Source organism: Triticum urartu, chromosome 4A, assembly GCF_056163025.1.
Source record: "Triticum urartu cultivar PI428250 chromosome 4A, HENAU_Tu73, whole genome shotgun sequence".
NCBI lineage: Eukaryota > Viridiplantae > Streptophyta > Magnoliopsida > Poales > Poaceae > Triticum > Triticum urartu.
Window position 1 is genome coordinate 237353640 of NC_141876.1, and position 19229 is coordinate 237372868.

General features: G+C 42.9%; 1 protein-coding gene across 50 annotated transcripts in view; it reads right to left on the reverse strand.

Moving 5' to 3' along the window:
• Positions 1 to 9699: 9699 nt before the first annotated feature.
• The window catches only part of LOC147975480 (uncharacterized), a 28092-nt gene continuing 18562 nt past the window's right edge, over positions 9700 to 19229 (reverse strand). For 48 of the 50 annotated variants that reach the window (XM_087518217.1, XM_087518219.1, XM_087518216.1 and 45 more), the window contains 3 exons: positions 18691 to 18840; positions 18290 to 18557; positions 15310 to 17949 (listed from right to left, as the gene is read on the reverse strand). In XM_087518217.1, the coding sequence (XP_087374343.1) occupies positions 15486 to 17180 (1695 nt within the window). In that variant the 5' untranslated portion in view covers positions 17181 to 17949; positions 18290 to 18557; positions 18691 to 18840 and the 3' untranslated portion in view covers positions 15310 to 15485. Of the gene's footprint in view, positions 9945 to 11151; positions 11265 to 12317; positions 12385 to 15309; positions 17950 to 18289; positions 18558 to 18690; positions 18841 to 19229 lie in introns of those variants that run through there. The other 2 variants (XR_015600835.1, XR_015600834.1) reach the window with 1 other exon arrangement.

Sequence of the window (19229 nt, forward strand, 5' to 3'; positions counted from 1 at the left end):
ACTAGGAACATGTTGGTGTCTGTTATTCACACATGTATTATGATTTCCGGATAACACAATTATAGCATGAATAAAGACAATTATCATGAACAAGGAAATATAATAATAATGCTTTTATTATTGCCTCTAGGGCATAGTTCCAACACCTGCATCTACTACTATTACTCCACACATTGACCGCTATCCAGCATGCATCTAGAGTATTAAGTTCATAAAGAACTGAGTAATGCATTAAGTATGATGACATGATGTATAGGAATTAACTCAAGCAATATGATGAAAACCCCATCTTTTTATCCTCGATGGCAACAATACAACACATGCCTTGCTGCCCCTACTGTCACTGGGAAAGGACACCGCAAGATTGAACCCAAAGCTAAGCACTTCTCCCATTGCAAGAAAAACCAATCTATTTGGCCAAACCAAACCAATAGTTCGAAGAGAATTACAAAGATATCAACTCATGCATAAAAGAATTCAGAGGAGATTCAAATAATATTAATAGATAAGTTGATCATGAATCCACAATTCATCGGATCTCGGCAAACACACTGCGAAAAAGTATTACATTGGATAGATCTCCAAGAACATCGAGGAGAACATGGTATTGAGAATCAAAGAGAGAGAAGAAGCCATCTAGCTACTAGCTATGGACCCGTAGGTGTGTGGTAAACTACTCACGCTTCATCGTAAGAGCAATAGAGTTGATGTAGAAGCCCTCCCTGATCGAATCCCCCTCTGGCAGGGTGTCGGAAAAGGTCCCTAGATGGGATCTCATGGGTACAGAAGGTTGCGACGGTGGAAAAGTGTTTTCATGGATGCCTCTGTTGGTTTGGGGGTATATGGGAATATATAGGCGAAAGAATAAAGTCAGGAGGTGCACGAGGGGGCCACAAGGGTGGGGGCGCGCCCTACCCCCTGGGCGCGCCCTCCGTCCTTGTGGCCGCCTCGTGGCTCCTCCGACTTCATCTCCAAGTCTCTTGGTTGTCTTCTAGTCCAAGAAAAATCATCACGAAGGTTTTATTCTATTTGGACTCCGTTTGGTATTCCTTTTCTGTGAAACTCAAAAATAGGGGAAAACTAGAACTAGCACTGGGCTCTAGGTTAATAGGTTAGTCCCAAAAATAATAAAATAGCATATTAATGCATATGAAACATCCAAAACAGATAATATAATAGCATGGAACAATAAAAAATTATAGATACGTTGGATACGTATCATGGAGCCCTCTGTGGACTCGCGCAACCGTTACCCTTCGTGGGTTGAAGTCTCCATCAACGTGGATGTACGATAGCACCACCTATTAGAACCATGCCAAAAATCTCCGTGTCTTCATTGTGTTTGCACACTCCAATCACATCCCTTTACTTTCTTGCAATTAGCATGCTTTACTCTTTCCGCTGCTCATACTCTTGCCATGCTTTCTTGAAATGTATTGTGAATGCTTAAAATTGTGCTAAAACTCCACCTCAACTTGAAGAACCTAAAAACTGTTATTTTTGCTTCTTGAGGGTCTAAGCACCCCCCTCTAGACACCTCTTCTCGATCCTTTCGATTGGTATCAGAGCTTTGGTCTCCATTGCTTTGGTTTAATCAACATTGGAGGAAGATGGATGAGTCTACGATTGGGAGTATTAGACGTAGAGTGCCTATGCTTGATGGAGAGTTCTATAGTGCTTGGAAAAATGATATGCTTGATATTTTCAATGACTATCATTTGAACAAGTATATTACTAGCCCTTGTGCGCCTCATATTGATCCCTTGCATCCTACCCCCGATGAGTATCTTGACATGACCCGCAATCTTAGAGCTATTGATCTTATCATAAGAGGGTTGCCTAGAAATTTACTTGTATGCATGCCTACATTTGAATGTGCTTATACCATATGGATATATCTTGAGGAGCGCTTTCCAAACTATTCCTTGAAAAATCTAGATGAGATCCTTCAAAAGTCCATAGCTTTTCATAAAATGAATACTAGTGATCCCAAATTTGGTGATTGTCTATTTGAGCTTCGTGACCTTATGCGTGCCAAAGGAGAAGTTGGAGTCATCAGTAGCATCATTTCTCAAGTCATTAGAATTCATAAAGATGCACATTATCATGGTCATAAATCTAATGAATCACTCTCTCTAGGTGATGATCAATCGCAAGACAATGTTGAACATGGATATTATTATAAGGATGGTGATAGTGACTTCGATCTTGACGAGTCAATGGGACACTTTGGTCTTATGGCTAACCTTCGTGGTTACATGACCGGAGGAAAGGAATGGGTTCTTGATAGTGGATGTACTGATCATATGATCGGAGATAAGGACATGTTTCATGAGCTTGCTGAAACCGACGGTCCCCGAAAGTATGTCACGTTTGGTGATAACTCAAAGGGTAAGGTGGTTGGCCTTGGTATGGTGGCCATCTCACATGACAACTCTATCCAAAATTTTATGCTCGTTGAATCTCTCGGCTATAATTTACTTTCCGTATCTAGACTAGCCGACTTCGGTTTCAATGTCCTATTCACTGAAATAGATTGCCAAGTGTTTCGAAGAGATAATCATAATATGGTCTTTACGGTACATGTAGAGGTGATCTATACATTGTTGACTTCACTAAAAGAGCTAAACCTAGAACTTGCTTAATTGCTAAATCTTCTAAAGGTTGGTTGTGGCATAGAAGGTTAGGTCATGTGGGCATGCGAAATCTTGATAAGCTCATTAAAGGTGAGCATATCCTTGGTGTTAAAGATGTTATATTTGACAAGGATAGACTTTGCAGCGCCTGTCAAGCAGGAAAACAAGTTGGAAGAAGTCATCCCGTGAAGAACATCATGACCACGAGAAGACCACTTGAGCTACTTCATATGGATCTTTTTGGTCCCAACGCCTACAAGAGTCTCGGTGGTAACTCGTTTGGATTGGTTATTGTTGATGATTTTTCAAGATTTGTGTGGGTGTTCTTTCTTGATGATAAATCGCATGTCCAGAAGATCTTCAAGAACTTCGCTAGGAAGGCCCTAAATCAATTTGAAGTGAAGATCAAGAAGGTTCGGAGCGACAACAGAATGGAGTTCAAGAACGCCAACGTGGATACCTTTCTTGACGAAGAAGGGATTTCACATGAGTTCTCGGCTACATACACACCTCAACAAAATGGAGTTGTTGAGAGGAAGAACCAGACACTTATTGAGATGGCAAGAATGATTTTGATGAATACAAGACTCCAAAACACTTTTGGGCGGAAGCGGTTGAGATAGCTTGTCATGCAACAAATCAACTATATCTTCCCAAGCTTCTCGGCAAGATGGCATACGAGCTTCTCACCGGTAACAAACCCCAAGTTGGATACTTTCGAGTATTTGGCTCAAAGTGCTACATTCTTGACAAGCATCATCGTTCAAAATTTGACCCTAAATCTCATGAAGGTTTCCTACTCGGTTATGGCTCAAACTCTCACACTTACCGTGTCTACAACAATTTCACCCGAAAGGTTTCATCGTTCAAAATTTGACCCTAAATCTCATGAAGGTTTCCTACTCGGTTATGGCTCAAACTCTCACACTTACCGTGTCTACAACAATTTCACCCGAAAGGTTGAAGATACGGTAGATGTGAAGTTTGAAGAATCTAACGGCTCGCAAGTAGAGCAATTGCCAATTGGTGTAGGAGACAAAGACCCTTCAGAAGCAATTCAAGACTTGCCTATTGGAAAGATTCATCCAGCGGAGGTGAAGGAGAGTACCTTGTCCGTTCAAGTGGAAGCCTCGACTTCAAGGCAAGGTGAACCATGGGTTGACTTGGAGGCATCCACAAGTGGAACACGTCAAGATGAAGGAAACGAGGAAGTACAATAAGATGAACCTCATCGACCTCCTTTAGAAGAGGGTGTTCCACCCCGACCCAAACAAAAGCTCTCATGAGTTAGAGCAAGAGTCTCAAGAGACCATCCCGTCAAACAAATCTTTGATGATATTCAAACCGGGAGAATTACTCGCTCTAAAACTCGTTTGGCTAACTTTTGTGAACATTACTCATTCATTTCTAGTATTGAACCTATGGAGGTTGAAGAAGCTCTTGATGATCCATATTGGGTGAATGCCATGCATGAAGAGCTACACAATTTTGAGAGGAATCAAGTGTGGACATTGGTAGAAAAGTCAGATGAGAACCACAATGTCATTGGAACCAAGTGGGTGCTTCGGAATAAGCAAGATGAGAATGGACAAGTTGTACGCAACAAGGTTCGTCTCGTCGCCCAAAGCTACACTCAAGTCGAAGGTATGGACTATGGTGAGACATATGCCCCCGTTGCTAGACTTGAGTCCATACGCATCTTACTTGCTTATGCCAATCACCATGATATCACTTTATACCAAATGGACATTAAAAGTGCTTTTCTAAATGGTGAAATTGAGGAGGAAGTCTATGTTAAACAACCTCCCGGCTTTGTTAATCCCAAGAAACCTGGTCATGTTTACAAACTTCACAAAGCTCTTTGTGGTCTTAAACAAGCTCCTAGAGCATGGTATAAATGCTTGACCAAGTTCCTTATTGAAAAAGGCTTTGAAATTGGTAAAATTGATTCTACTCTTTTTACTAAAAGGGTTAATGGAGAAATATTTGTGTGCCAAATTTATGTTGATGATATCATATTTGGTTCAACTAACCCTCATTTTAGTGAGAAGTTTGGAAAGCTAATGTCGGAGAAGTTTGAGATGTCTATGATGAGTGAACTCAAATTCTTTCTCGGTTTGCAAATCAAGCAAACTAAGGAAGGTACCTTTGTCTCTCAAACAAAGTACACCAAGGACTTATTCAAGAAGTTCAATATGCAAGAATGCAAAGGTATGACTACACCCATGCCTACTAGTGGACATCTTGATTTGAGCAAAGATGGTGAACCGGTTGATCAAAAGGTTTATCGCTCTATGATTGGTTCATTGTTATATCTATGTGCCTCTCGTCCCGATATTATGCTAAGTGTGTGCATGTGTGCACGATATCAAGATGCTCCTAAAGAGTGTCATCTTAAGGCTGTGAAAAGGATAGTGAGATACCTAATCCATACACCAAATTTTGGCATTTGGTACCCTAAGAGGTCCTCTTTTGATCTTGTTGGCTACTCCAATTCGGACTATGCCGGAGACAAGGTTGATAGAAAATCCACTTCGGGTACTTGTCAATTCCTTGGTAGATCTCTTGTGTCTTGGTCCTCCAAGAAACAAAACTCGGTGTCCTTATCCACCGCCGAAGCGGAATACATTGCCGCCGGATCATGTTGTGCTCAATTACTTTGGATGACCCAAACTCTTAAGGATTATGGGATATATGTGAAACATGTTTCATTGCTATGTGATAATGAAAGTGCTATTAAGATTGCTCACAATCTCGTGCAACATTCTCGAAGTAAGCATATTGAAGCTCGACATCATTTCATTCAAAATCATGTTGCTAAAGGAGATATCAATCTTAACCATGTTCATACCGATAAGCAATTGGCGGATACATTCACCAAACCGCTTGATGAGAAAGTATTTTGCCGTTTGAGAGGTGAATTGAACATCATTGATGCCTTAAACTTGTAGTAGAAACTCCATTTGGATACATGCAAGGCATGAGCCTTTTTGACTAATCCTTGATATCTCTCTTATGATGATGATCATATGTCTTGGATCTATACATGTACCCTTGCATATTATCTAATCCTTGTAGATACTTGGATGAGCCCAAATCTATGAGATTGCAAGTCACTCGCGTATTTAGCAATCTCTACATCACCAAGTTTCTACTATATGGTTGTTGACTACAAGGAAGCATGAATCCACTCAACATATCCTTTGACAATTTCTATATATCAAATTTCATTTGATATCAAGCTTCATGGTTGCCATTTTGGATACACAAGTGCTTTTCCTTTTAACACTAACCCATGTAGGAAGATGAACTCAAACTATAAGTGGTGCTCCCAACTCTTGATGAACTACATCAACCTTGAGCATCCAACATAAGTTCGACTACATGACCAAGATCAACACCACCACCCAAGGTATGTTATTCCATCTTAGAGAAGCTTTACTCCAAGTCATGGGTCAAAGCAACTCAACAAGATGTGAATACATAAAAGTTCTTAAACGAAAAATGGTAACCCCATTTTGAGCTTAAACGATGAGTATGACCTACGAGCAAGTGTCATCACTTGACTCCTCAATCAATATACTCTAACATAGGCGACCTTGTCGCCGACCCCTTCTAGATGAAGTTCTCTAGTGTTTCTTTGTTTTGTGTTTTGCATACGTTTCTTGCTATCTTGTTTCCCCTAATCAAAAAAAACTTCATCTAGATTTCTTTTCCTATTGTATGATTTTCTTTGTATTTTCTGCATCTAATTCATTGCAAATATTTTAGTTAATTCATTGCAAATACTTGTGAGATTTAATTTTCCTAGTGAGCTGAGTTGACAAAAAAATCCTCTACACTGAACTCGGACTCACCGATCCAAGCCTATCGGCTAGACCAAACTACAAGAATACCTTGTAGATAGTTCACCGGTACAACCGACATGGACTAACCCGGTCTGACCGGTATGCAACATCTATGACACTGCCAACTCGGTGTCACCGATGAAAACTGATCGGCATTACCGATTTCACTGCTGAGAAAACTTTTTGCCATTGCATATTTCATTTCTTCTCCAGCTCCACTCAATGATTCTTATCTTCTACCCGCATCTTAATCTACACTAGTAGAATGCCCGTGCGTTGCCACGGGCTTTTAAAATTTTTTTACTGGTTACATATATAAACATAATGCATGTCAAATTTCACATGTATAAAAAAAATTGGCGTCGAATAACATAACAATGTTGCTCTGGTTGTATTTGTTCGGACAACTTTATCTCTTCTAACATTGGTTCTTAATTTTAAGGACACATATCTTATTTCTCACACCCCATCAACAAGACAAAATTGCCTCTTCCTTCACCCTCTTTTATCTCGGTCTACTCCTTTCTCTAGCTTTGGTGTCATCACTTTATGTCTACTCCTTGCTCTAGCTTTGGTGTCATCACTCTATGTCACTCCATACAGTTTCATTATGACATGACAAACTAACTCTTACTATGCCTTCTCGCAAAAAAAATCTCTTACTTTGCTTGTCATTTGTTATTTTTATCGATCAGAAACGCTCATATAGGTGTGTGTTTATCAACTATTTGGATTTTGGACTATCAGGCCACTAAAAATGCTTCCCATGATTTTCTTAAGATGAACATATTTTGCCATTTTCTGGTCAAAGCAAGTGTAGCAAAAACATAGTGGTTTTGGAAGATGAAAACACAATATGCATGAACTCTTACTAAAATCTGATGATGATATATAGAAAGTGAAGATAGTTCTATATGTACATGCTTGCCCACCAAATGGAATTTGAACCACATAGACATGTGAAAAATAATCTAAGTGTATATTGATGCCATCAAAATCTTAGTGTGAACCTTGCGGAACAAGTATTGAACCAATTGATCTTTCTTTCAAAAATTTAAGATGCATTGACAAACTCCGATGTCTTTCTCCCACATCACTACATACTTAGTGATCATCATGTCCATTTATCCACATGCAAGTCCCACCCGAAACACATATAGGTAAAGTTTGATGATGGTCTTCATCTTCCTTCACTACTTTTCTGTCTGGTCTTCATATATGCCTTCGGCTCCCTATACCTTCTTTCTTATGTATCATTTCTTCTAACTCCAAAGAGAATTGTTGTCGTGCTCTCATTGTTTGCGATGAGAAATGTACACGTGAAAAGCAAACTTTAATATAGGTAATGAAGGAGGACATGTCACAATCACAATATCCCTGCAACCCACACTCACTAATGTGAACAAATGTGCAATCAAGTTTGCCTCCGACTTCACACCAACCAATGCCTAAGCAGGGGTGAAGGGTTTAGAAAAAAGTTTAGAATGTAAACAAAACATATATCAACAATGCTATGAGATTTCAAGAAAAAAACATAAACATAGCTTATTAAAAAAAGTACCGTTCGTCTATTAGCTCTATAAATTTGTCATTTCGGTTTCCCAGGCTCATAAATTTTGCAGAACAGACATACTCCATGGGAATATGATAAGTCGATCACCATGATTGTTTATATTTTGGATGACCGGCCGAGCGCTCGGTCGGTCGCCCCTCGCTCGCTGGCCTTTTTACGCGGAAGCGATTGGGCCAGGTGCGTTCATGGGCCTCAAGCGAGATATCCCTTTTCTCCCACACAACCTTTTTTTCTTTGCTTTTTTCTTCTTCCTCTTGCCTTTTGCTTCTTTGCCTCCTTACGCAACCCGGCCATCCCTTACTCCTTTCATCATTCACGGGGAAAGCTATAACCAACAAGTCCCCGTATTGCAACCTTCGTCGCCTTTTGCTACGACCTCTGACGGGAATTGCTGCAACCATTCATGTCTATAACGGCAATGACAATTTTTGCTTCAACCGTTATCGGTATTTGCTATGACCGGCGATTGGAATTGCTACAACCATTCATGTCGATGTCACGACATGCGGCCCACGATAACGACGACGACGATTTTGCTTCAACCTTTGTCAGCTTTTGTTACGAGCGGTGATGAGAATTGCTACAACCATTCATGTTGATGATGTGACCTGTGACGATGACAACAATGTTTTTTTCAACCTTCATCGACTTTTTCTACAACCAGCGATTAGACTTGCTACAACCATTCACGTTCACAAGCGACCCATATGGCGGCGGCGCGACATTTTTGTTGCAACTGTCAATTAATTTTGCTACAACCGCCAAAGGAAAGTGCTACAACCGGCAAGGCCGGGAGCTGCAACCGGCACAGGCGGCGGTGGCAATTGTTAAGTACCTTTACTCTTAAGTATGAGCTAGCAGCTCTCTCCTAACAGAGTAACAACAAGCATGTGATTACTCATTCTCCTCATATGTACATAGCTTAGGACTCGTATACAAGATAGATTTGTTATCCTCTCTGTTATTTCCCCAACCCCTATTACTCATTTCATCTTATTTTTGATGGCAAAGCACATATATAGCCTTGTAGATAGAAAAACAGGTATGTCATATAGAGATAAGAACACACCGGAGATTTACGTGGACATGGTGCATTTTCATCAATAAAGTTACGAAAAGAAAGAGAATAGCTCGAACAGAGATTTGCATAAAAGATATTAGCGGATACAAAGGTCGTATGTTGTGTCCAGGTGAGTCAGACAATGTTTCAAAGATTCAACCGATGTTGGACTTGACAGGATAGGAATCATGCTTTAAAGGGGTCACAATCTAGCGTGGATGAAATGGTGCCTGGTAATCCTGTGCGCTCGTCCTCTGAAGTGCAGTTGTAGTAGGCTAACATGTCAAGGAGAGAAATCATCATCAAGATGAAACCTACATCATCTCTCAAAGGAAACATGAACAAAATCAGATGATACAAATAAGATCCCTCCAGCCAGGTGAACACCTTATTTAACTATATGTATTCACACTCAGAGACTCCTACAAACATATATACAGATTCACCAAATGACTAAGAAGTGATGCTAAAAAGACACACCAGCAAGCACAGAAATTTCAGTTGCTCAACAAAACCCGACGAGAAGACAGGCCAAGCTTCCAATTTCAGTACTAATTGAAGTGATTCTAAAAAGACACGCCATAACCCATACCGAGCTTCCAATTTCAAAACCGCCTCGGAATCGATGGAAAAACATGATGAATTTTTTTCAAACTCCTTGAAAAATATACTTGTCCTGTAATTAGTTCTCATACAACTCAGTACACGTTACACGGTATGGTTAACCTTGCAGCTTTCGAGGGGAGTGACAAAAAGCCATGGTACATCTTCAGCTCCACCCCCAGTCATGGCAAGCTTGCTGTCATCTATGGAGTTGCACATGGTCTCTTGAAACATGGTGTGAATAAAAATCAGAAGGTGAGAACAAGTATGAGCTGCAAATAATCTATAATTAGGTGCCCATGTGTTCGAGCGGGGCCATAAATTTTCAGTGGTTCAACATCAATTGTGTCAAACATATACCTCATAATACTATCCAATTTATTTTTCAAACATCATAGCTTTAAGGAGTTGCACACTGAGTAATAAAAATTGAAATAATATTTAATGAATAAAAATATATAGTTTTGAGAATGTCCCTCATTATACAAGCATTACTGAAAACCCGGATCTTATTATCGGTTGGAAATTCTTGTAATACAGTCTTGACTGAATGAAGTTATCATGGCTCTACTTTTGGTAGATTACTGATTCCTTCTACAACATAGCATGTGACTATATAGCTTGATGGTTCAACAAATGATATCGAGTAGGCTAATTAATGTAGAAACTACATCAAATTTGCTCAAGAGAACTGGACCCAAGTACACCATATAGGAAATCAAAGGTAAACTCTATATGACCAGCAATAACCAATGGAAGAATTTCCATCTAATTCAGCCACACACACCAATTAGCAAAGACCTCAAATAAAAGCATGCTAGAAACCTACTTATAACACAACTTAGCAAAGACCTCAAATAAAAGCATGCTAGAAACCTACTTATAACACCACTTAGCAAAGACCTCAAATAAAAGCCTGCTAGAAACCTACTTATAAGTGTAATGAAATGCACATGTACTGAAACTATGTACCAAATTTACATGCACATTTATTCTCTAGACATATCATTCTACTCCCTCTGTTTCTAAATATAACTCTTTTTAGATATTTCAACACATGCTACATAAGGATGTATATAGACATATTTTAGAGAGTAGATTCACTCATTTTGCTCCGTATGTAGTCCCTTATTGGAATCTCTAAAAAGACTTATATTTAGGAACGGAGGGAGTAGTTTCTACAAGAAAAGGGTAAGTTAGCCTAAGAATATTGCACCATGACCAAATCTTGTCGGAATCATTTTTATTTCAAACTATCAAGTTACTTTCCTCTTACATTGATGAACAAAAATATCACACGGATGGCCCGCGGACACAGCGTATCCGCACAGGCGACCCGCATCACACCAAGCCCAACACAACAGGACACACCCTGCAATGAACAGAGGAATCTAATGGAGAATCAGCGAATATGATACCCCAAGATCTTACCTGACATATCAAAGGCCACCACGGAACCAGCATCATCCAAGCGAACATGAAAGCCATCATCCTCAATGCTCCTTTATTTTGCAGGACAGGTTTTGACACATCATAAGGTGTCTCTGCAAACAGAACAAGACCAAGATCAACACATCACACCACATGCCTGCAAAATTCGGAACAAGCAAATATAATTCAAACAGAAAAGAACGAGGGCCATCTTATGCTAACTATTCTGAAACAAGTCATCATTTGAAAACAGGTAAACTTCTTATGGTGCATCACGTCATGTTGACTTCAATCTGACAGTAAATAGGAACATAAATAAAAAAATCGTGAGGGCACAGGAGAGATTGGGGGGGTCATCGCCGACCCTGGCCAGAGCCGGGTAAGGTCCCGCTCTGCATCCAGTAACGTCCATGACGTCATCTAGTATTACACGAAAGCTAAAGAAATGCATAAGAAACAATACTAAGTTCAGCAAAACGGAGCTAAAACACTAAATTAGTAGGTCCTGCTTTACACAAAAGCGTAAAAAGGTGATGCAACATACATATTAAACTTGCATGCAAATATGTGTAATAAGAAAGATTAGATTTGTAACCATCTAGAGTGGTTTGACATTTTTTTAATCACCTCTTTCCTTTTGTTTCTAGTTAGTCCTCAAATCCATTTATACAACTTGTACCCAAAGCATTTATACATCTTGTACTACATATTAGAAGGCTAGATCTTCTACCAGTTCTATATGGAATTTTGCAAGACATGGAGCTCAGAACAGATTGCAGCAAGAATAGGATATGCAATTAGGCATTTAGATAGTAGAGTTGTTATTGAATCAGCTGTGATACTCACTACTCAGAACCTAACTAAGAACTAAAGTAACTGATCCTAGCTAGGCTAGCCTTTTCCTATAAATATCTTATTATTAAAAACTAAAGCCTTCTCCAATAATTGCAGTAACTTGGTCATCACAGCCACATTCTTAAATCAGATACATACTTTTAAGGTTGATTTAACTATGATGATGTAGTGGACACTCCGCACTTAACAACACAAGTTAAGCATAGGAAATTAAACAACCCGGTTACTTGACATGCAGCGAGACAAAAGTAAATTCACCAGTGAGCGAAGGAGAAACTTTGGACCATAAATAAGAAAGAACAAACATATACCATAATTCCATGGGTTCAACTCATCGTCACCTTCCTTCGGAGTTCAGACTCCTCAAGTGTGTCATTGCTGAGGCATGGGCAGGTTAGATAAGACATCAAATGGAGGATATATTGTAAAAGAATGAGAAAAGAGTGCATACTTTTCCTCTGTACAGAATCAATTGCATAACTGATGAAAATACCGACGATAACTCCCTCTCCATGCTATTAAATAATAAATATAGATGTACCAAAGATGCAAGTCAGAGAAGGAAAACTGTAAGAAGTGTTAGGAATATGCAACTTGTATTCCCATGAGGCCATAGGCCGATATATATATACATGTACAGGTGTGGAACATATGCAGGAAACCCCTTATACAACGGGATAAATACAAAGGGGTACATGACTTATATTATAACTCTAACACCCCCCCTCAAACTCATGGTGGATGAACAACACTGAGTTTGGAGAGATAAAAGCCATGTTGTGCTCTAGTCTGAGCCTTCGTCAGGAAATCCGCCAACTGTAACTCGGAAGGCACATACTGAAGAGCAATAACCTGATCCTGCACAGCAGCACGCACATAGAACGCATCAACACCAATATGCTTGGTGAGCTCATGCTTCACAGGATCGCGTGCAATGCTGATAGCACCCGTACTGTCAGATAAAAGCAGAGTTGGTGTAGTGACAGAAACACCAAAATCCTGAAGTAACCACCGTAACCAAGTCACCTCTGCCGTCAAAAGAGCCATTGCTCGCAACTCAGCCTCGGCACTCGAACGGGAAACTGCAAGCTGTTTCTTCGTCTTCCAGGCAATGAGAGAACCACCAAGAAAAACACAGTAAGCAGAAAGTGAACGGCGATCGGAAGGATCACTAGCCCACGTAGCATCCGAATAGGCCTGGAGCTGTAAAGAACTGGAGCGAGGAAAGAATAGACGGTGAGAGATCGTGCCTCGAAGATATCGAAGAACACGAAGGAGATGACTAGTGAACCGAGGTGGGGGCAGAGACAAACTGACTCAGAATATGAACCGGATAAGAGATGTCCGGACGAGTGACAGCTAGATAGACAAGACTGCCAACAAGATGACGATAACGCGTCGGGTCAGGGAGAGGATCACCATCAGTAGCACGAAGGTGAACATTGAGCTCCATAGGAGTCTCAACAACGCGCTCGTCAGTAAGAGCAGCACGAGCAAGAAGATCCTGGATATACTTTTCCTGGGATATAAAAAAGCCATCAGAGGTAGAAGAGACTTCAATCCCAAGAAAGTAGCGAAGAGGTCCAAGATCAGACATAAGAAACTGCTCACTAAGACGGGCCTTTACAAAGGCAATATACTCGGGATCATCCCCCGTGATGATCATGTCATCAACATAAAGAAGAAGAAGAGTCCGACCACGAGGAGAAAGGTGAATAAACAATGCTGGATCATGAGCACTGGCTAAAAAACCAGCAGCAGTGATCACAGAAGCAAAGCGCTCAAACCAGGCGCGGGGGGCTTGCTTAAGGCCATAGAGAGAGCGACGAAGACGACATACCATGCCATCAGGAACAGAATACCCAGGTGGTGGCTGCATATACACCTCCTCACGCAGCTCACCATTAAGAAAGGCATTCTTAACATCAAGCTGAGATATAGACCAGTGGCGTGCAGAGGCAACGGCAAGAAGTGTACGAACAGTGGTCATATGAGCCACAGGAGCAAAAGTCTCGTCATAATCACGACCATGCTCCTGCTGAAAACCACGAGCCACAAGACGAGCTTTGTGACACTCAAGAGAACCATCGGAGCGAGTCTTAACCTTGTAGACCCACTTACAAGTGATCGGACGGACTCCGGGAGGAAGAGAAACAAGATCCCGGGTACCAGTGCGTTCAAGAGCAGCAATCTCCTCTGCCATCGCAAACTGCCATTCAGGATGAACAACAGCCTGACGGTAAGAAGTCGGCTCAAGAACAGCAGCACCAGCGGTGGGAAATCCAAAGCGATCAACAGGCGGACGAGGACGAGAACGCAAGCCATAAGTAGGCTGGGAGGAAGATGACGACCCATCCACAGAGGCATCGACTGGTCGTGGACGACGAGTGTAATGCTGAGGAAAAGATGGAATAATCGAAGGAGGATTCGGCAAGGTAGAATCAGGGGGTGGCGACGAAGAAGTCACCGGAGATGAAGGTGTAGAATCCGGTGACAGGCTGGGAGAGGAGACCGGGGAGGAAGTCACCGGAGATGAAGGTGGAGAACCCGGTGACATGCGAGGCGAGGAGACCGGGGAGGATGGTGGCTGCAAATCAACTAGATGGGGAGAAGAAGAGGAAGTGAAACGAAGAGGTACATTCTCGGCGGAGGTGATAGGTGAGTCAGGAAAAGTGAGGAAAGAGATATCCTGCACTGAAAAAGTCGAGGAAGATGGGCGTGGGTAGAAGGGACGAGACTTCAAAAGTCACATCTCGAGAGATACGCATCCGACGACCAATAGGATCCCAACAACGATAGCCCTTATGCTCATCACTGCAGCCTAAGAAGACACACTCAACAGACTGAGCGGTCAGTTTGGTGCGTTCGCGAGGGGCAAGAAGGACATAGCAAACACAACCAAACGAGCGAAGCATCGAATAATCAGGAGAACGATCAAAAAGTCGCTCAAAAGGAACACCACCCTGTAGAGCAGCGGAAGGTTGTATATTGATAAGATAGGTGGATGTGGAGACGGCCTCAGCCCAAAAATGAGGCGGGAGAGAGGCAGCAATCATCAATGCACGAGCCGTCTCAAGAAGATGTCGATGCTTTCGCTCAGCTACACCATTCTGAGCATGAGCACCAGGACAAGAGAATTGAGAGAGAGTCCCGTGCTCAGCAAGAACACCACGCAACATCTTAGAGATATACTCGCCAGCGGAGTCAGCACGAAAAACACGAATGGGTGAAGAGAACTGAGTATGAACCATGGCAGCAAAACGCTTATAAATAGACAACACCTCAGAACGAGAAGTCATGAAATAAAGCCATGTGTAACGAGAGAAATCATCTATGAAAATAATATAGTATTTATGACCACCTTTCGAAGCGAAAGGGGCCGGACCCCATACATCAGAATGGACTAAATCGAAAGGACGCTTAGACACTGACTCACTATGTGAATATGGTAACTGAATCTGCTTGCCAAGATGACAACCCTAACACTCTAAAGAGACATCTCCTGAGACAGACCCCAGAAGGCCTCGACGAACTAAAGAAGACAACCGAGAACCACACAGATGACCAAGTCGATGATGCCACTGCTGGAAGGAACCAGTGACGGAGGCGACAGAAGCGGAAGAACTGGCGATGGTGGTGGCAGCAGAAGGAACATGAAGCCAGTCCAACTCCCAAAGACCCTGAGAATCACGGCGGCGAGGGCCAGCCCCAACCAGAGTGTGCGTGTGACGGTCCTGGACAGAACAAGAGTCAGCGTCAAGGAGGACGCGACAACCAGAATCCGTAAGTTGACCAGCAGAAAACAAATTCATGGTAAGGCGAGGAACATGAGCAACATCAAGAACAGAATAAGGAGTAGTAAGATTGCCTCTACTAGCAACAGAAAGTGGAGTACCATCAGCAGTGAAGACATGAATAGGGGAATCCAGTGATCGAAGAGAGGACAAAGTGGAAGAATGAGAAGACATATGAAAAGAAGCTCCAGAGTCCAGAACCCAAGGGGATGTACCTGACTGTGTAGAGGGTGATTGCTCAGTGCGGGAAGCATTAGTCACAGAACCGGCAGTACCCGTCGAGGAAGAACCTGAAGCCACGAGCAGACGCTTAAGTCGCAGAATATCCTGCTCAGTCAAAGCAATGGCTGAAGCTGTCGAGGTAGATGACGAAGTCCCGGAAGATGATGATCGAGCCTTGCGCAGGTGTTTCTTCTTCGTGTAGCACTGAGACTCAAGATGACCATCATTGTTGCAATAGGCGCAATGTGGACGGGGGCGACCTGAACCTCCAGAAGGAGTGGGCAAGAGCGGCGGAGCACTCGAGCGAGAAGGGGACGGTGGAGCAAGTGGCGTAGGAGCACGAGTAGCAAGCACAGAGGGAACCTCCAGCAAACCAGCACCACGTAAGCGAGTCTCCTCAGCACGAATCTCAGAAAGCGCCTCCATGAGAGAAATACGGCCACGAGCAAACAGCTGAGCACGCCGGGGCTCAAACTCCTTACGGAGCCGAGACAAGAACTCATAGACGCGATGAAACTCCAAATTGGCCTGGACAGCCTGGCAACAGGGGCAGGTACGACACCCAGCACTACGGAGAGAATCAAGCTGGCGCCAGATAGCAGAACTCTGTGCATAGAAGTCATCAACAGTGGAGTCACCCTGCTGAAGAGCATGCTCCTGACGGATCACAGAGAGGTATAAGGCATCACCAGAGGGCTGATAGCGCTCACAAAGACGGGTCCACATCTCAAAGACAGTAGAAAGACCCAGAAATTCAGAAGCAAACTGAGGTAGAACACTAGCAGTGAGAACAGCTGCAGCACGAGCATCATCATCAAGCCACTGGGTGTAAACAGACAGAGCACCATGATATGTCTGAAGAGCCTCCTCATAAGCCAAAACCCTCTCATCATAAGCACGATCAGCAGCCTCATCAGCAACCTTAGCCGCATCCTTGGCGGCCTGATTAGCATCCGTAGGAAGAACCGATGGAGTTGGCGGAGTAGGAGCCACCGGAGGAACTGGACGTGGCGGACAGCAGACCTCGCCAGAAAGAACACCCCAAAGACGGATGCCACGCATGTGAATGCGCATGAAGCCAGTAAACTCAGTGTAGTTAGTACCATCAAAGATCACCGGACAGCGAGGGACAGCAACATAGCCCGATGCAGCAGACATTTTTTTTAGGAACCAACGAGAGCACCAGCGACAGCCGAGGACGCTAGCGATGGGATCCTAGCGGAAGAGAGAGCGCTGGGGGATCGAGGCCGGCCCGTCGATCGGGAAAGAGGGCAGTTGGGACCCGGCTATCTTGGGCAGCTCAGCTGGATCGCGGGCGGGACCTCGTGGCTGAAGCACGAGCGGAGCCGGGCAGGAATCGATCGGGAACCGGGCGCGGATCCTGGCGGCGGCCGCCGATTCCGCCGTAGGGGAGGGAGGCGTCCCGAGAGCAGTTGCGTCCCGGCGTGGAAGTCGCGCCGGAGCTGGCTGGGGAGATCCGATCGGGAGGGAGATCCGATCGGGAGGGAGATCCGATCGGGAGGGCCCAGGAGATCGAGGACGGGGGGATCGAGGACGGGGGCTTCGAGTGAGATGAGACAGGCGGCTGGGAATCGATAGCACGAGTTGCAACGTGCAGAAAAAATTACCCTAGCTCTGATACCATGTTAGGAATATGCAACTTGTATTCCCATGAGGCCATAGGCCGATATATATATACATGTACAGGTGTGGAACATATGCAGGAAACCCCTTATACAACGGGATAAATACAAAGGGGTACATGACTTATATTATAACTCTAACAAGAAGAACACAGCTGCTACGACCACAAACTCTCCCGTTTCACCTACATGATGTGCGTCCACTCCCACAATTTCCCCCCTTACTCTGGTGAGGCCGTCGTTACCTCCAAATGTTAGGTTGCCATCACGGATAAATTGGCATACTGCACACAAACATATGTGATAAAAGTTCCTGCGATCTAACAATACAGAGATAGAGCAACACGGAAAACGAAATATCATGCTTCTCAGCTTCAGACATCTGCAGTTTAAAAAAATGGTGATAGCCTTACCACATTTTTCAGACTCACATCCATATTGAAAATAATTCATGCATTGAGGAACACCACAGAAAGTAATTTCGAATCCAAGAAGAACGAACAGCAAGCAACGGCGACATGGATGGCTACTGAATGGCATGAGCCATTGCCCGCATGCACGAAAATAGTCCCAACCATGCACAGCTTGCCAAGAAACTTTGTGTCAAAACCAGGGTGTTGGTACCTTGAGCAACGACACGCTCGCATTGGCAAGTGCCCAATCCAACTCCTTGTGGCCACCTCGGCCGCCGCATGGCCATCCTCGTCCGACGCATGTACACACGCCCCTAGAACCTAGGGGCATTCCGAATGACATCCTTCCCACTTCCCAAGCAAGATGGTCAGCCACCGTAGCTTCTCCATGGCGAATCCTTTCAAAGGCGCCGCTGACAACGACGTCCCTATGGCGTTACTCCTTTCTCCTAGTGCCTTTTGCTCCATATGCCTCCTTCCTATGAAATGTTTAGTAACAAGATAATTTCAGTAATAGTCAGTAAAAAAAGTAAATTTTAGTACAAGAAAAATGAATATCTTGACAAAGTTTTAGTAGAAATCAAATCTCCATACAGTAGGATATTTCAGTACCTTTTGAAAAGAATAGTACAAGGGCAATCATCCAGGCAAACTGAACAATATCATCACAAGTATGAAACTGAACCTTTAGTTGCACCAGATGACTACCCTTGTCACCTCAAACTTCAAGCCTCTCCTCTTATCCTCTTCTTCAACCATGCACTGAAAAGTGCACAAAATGCAGAAAATGTACCTTAAACCAACCTTCATCAATAAACCTTTTTTGAACGATGGTCGACTTTGTACATGGTCCAGAGATTGGATCGTAATGAAAACTAAAATATTGGGTTAGCCTTTCCCATAAGTTTTTTGAAGAAGAAAATCAGAAGCATCAGCGCCTACTACATGAAAAAAAATCCCTTCAGAAAAGTTCTGCATGTAAATTATGATATTATCCTAGCTTCTTTATGATTCAGATTTTAACCGTATTCAGGACAATATCAGTGGCATCTCAACGATCTAGTTAAATACCTAGACCAAAACTCAATGAAGAACCACAAACCAGTCGAACCTAAACATGAAAATTTGGAACTCGCTGACTTTATGTCAGT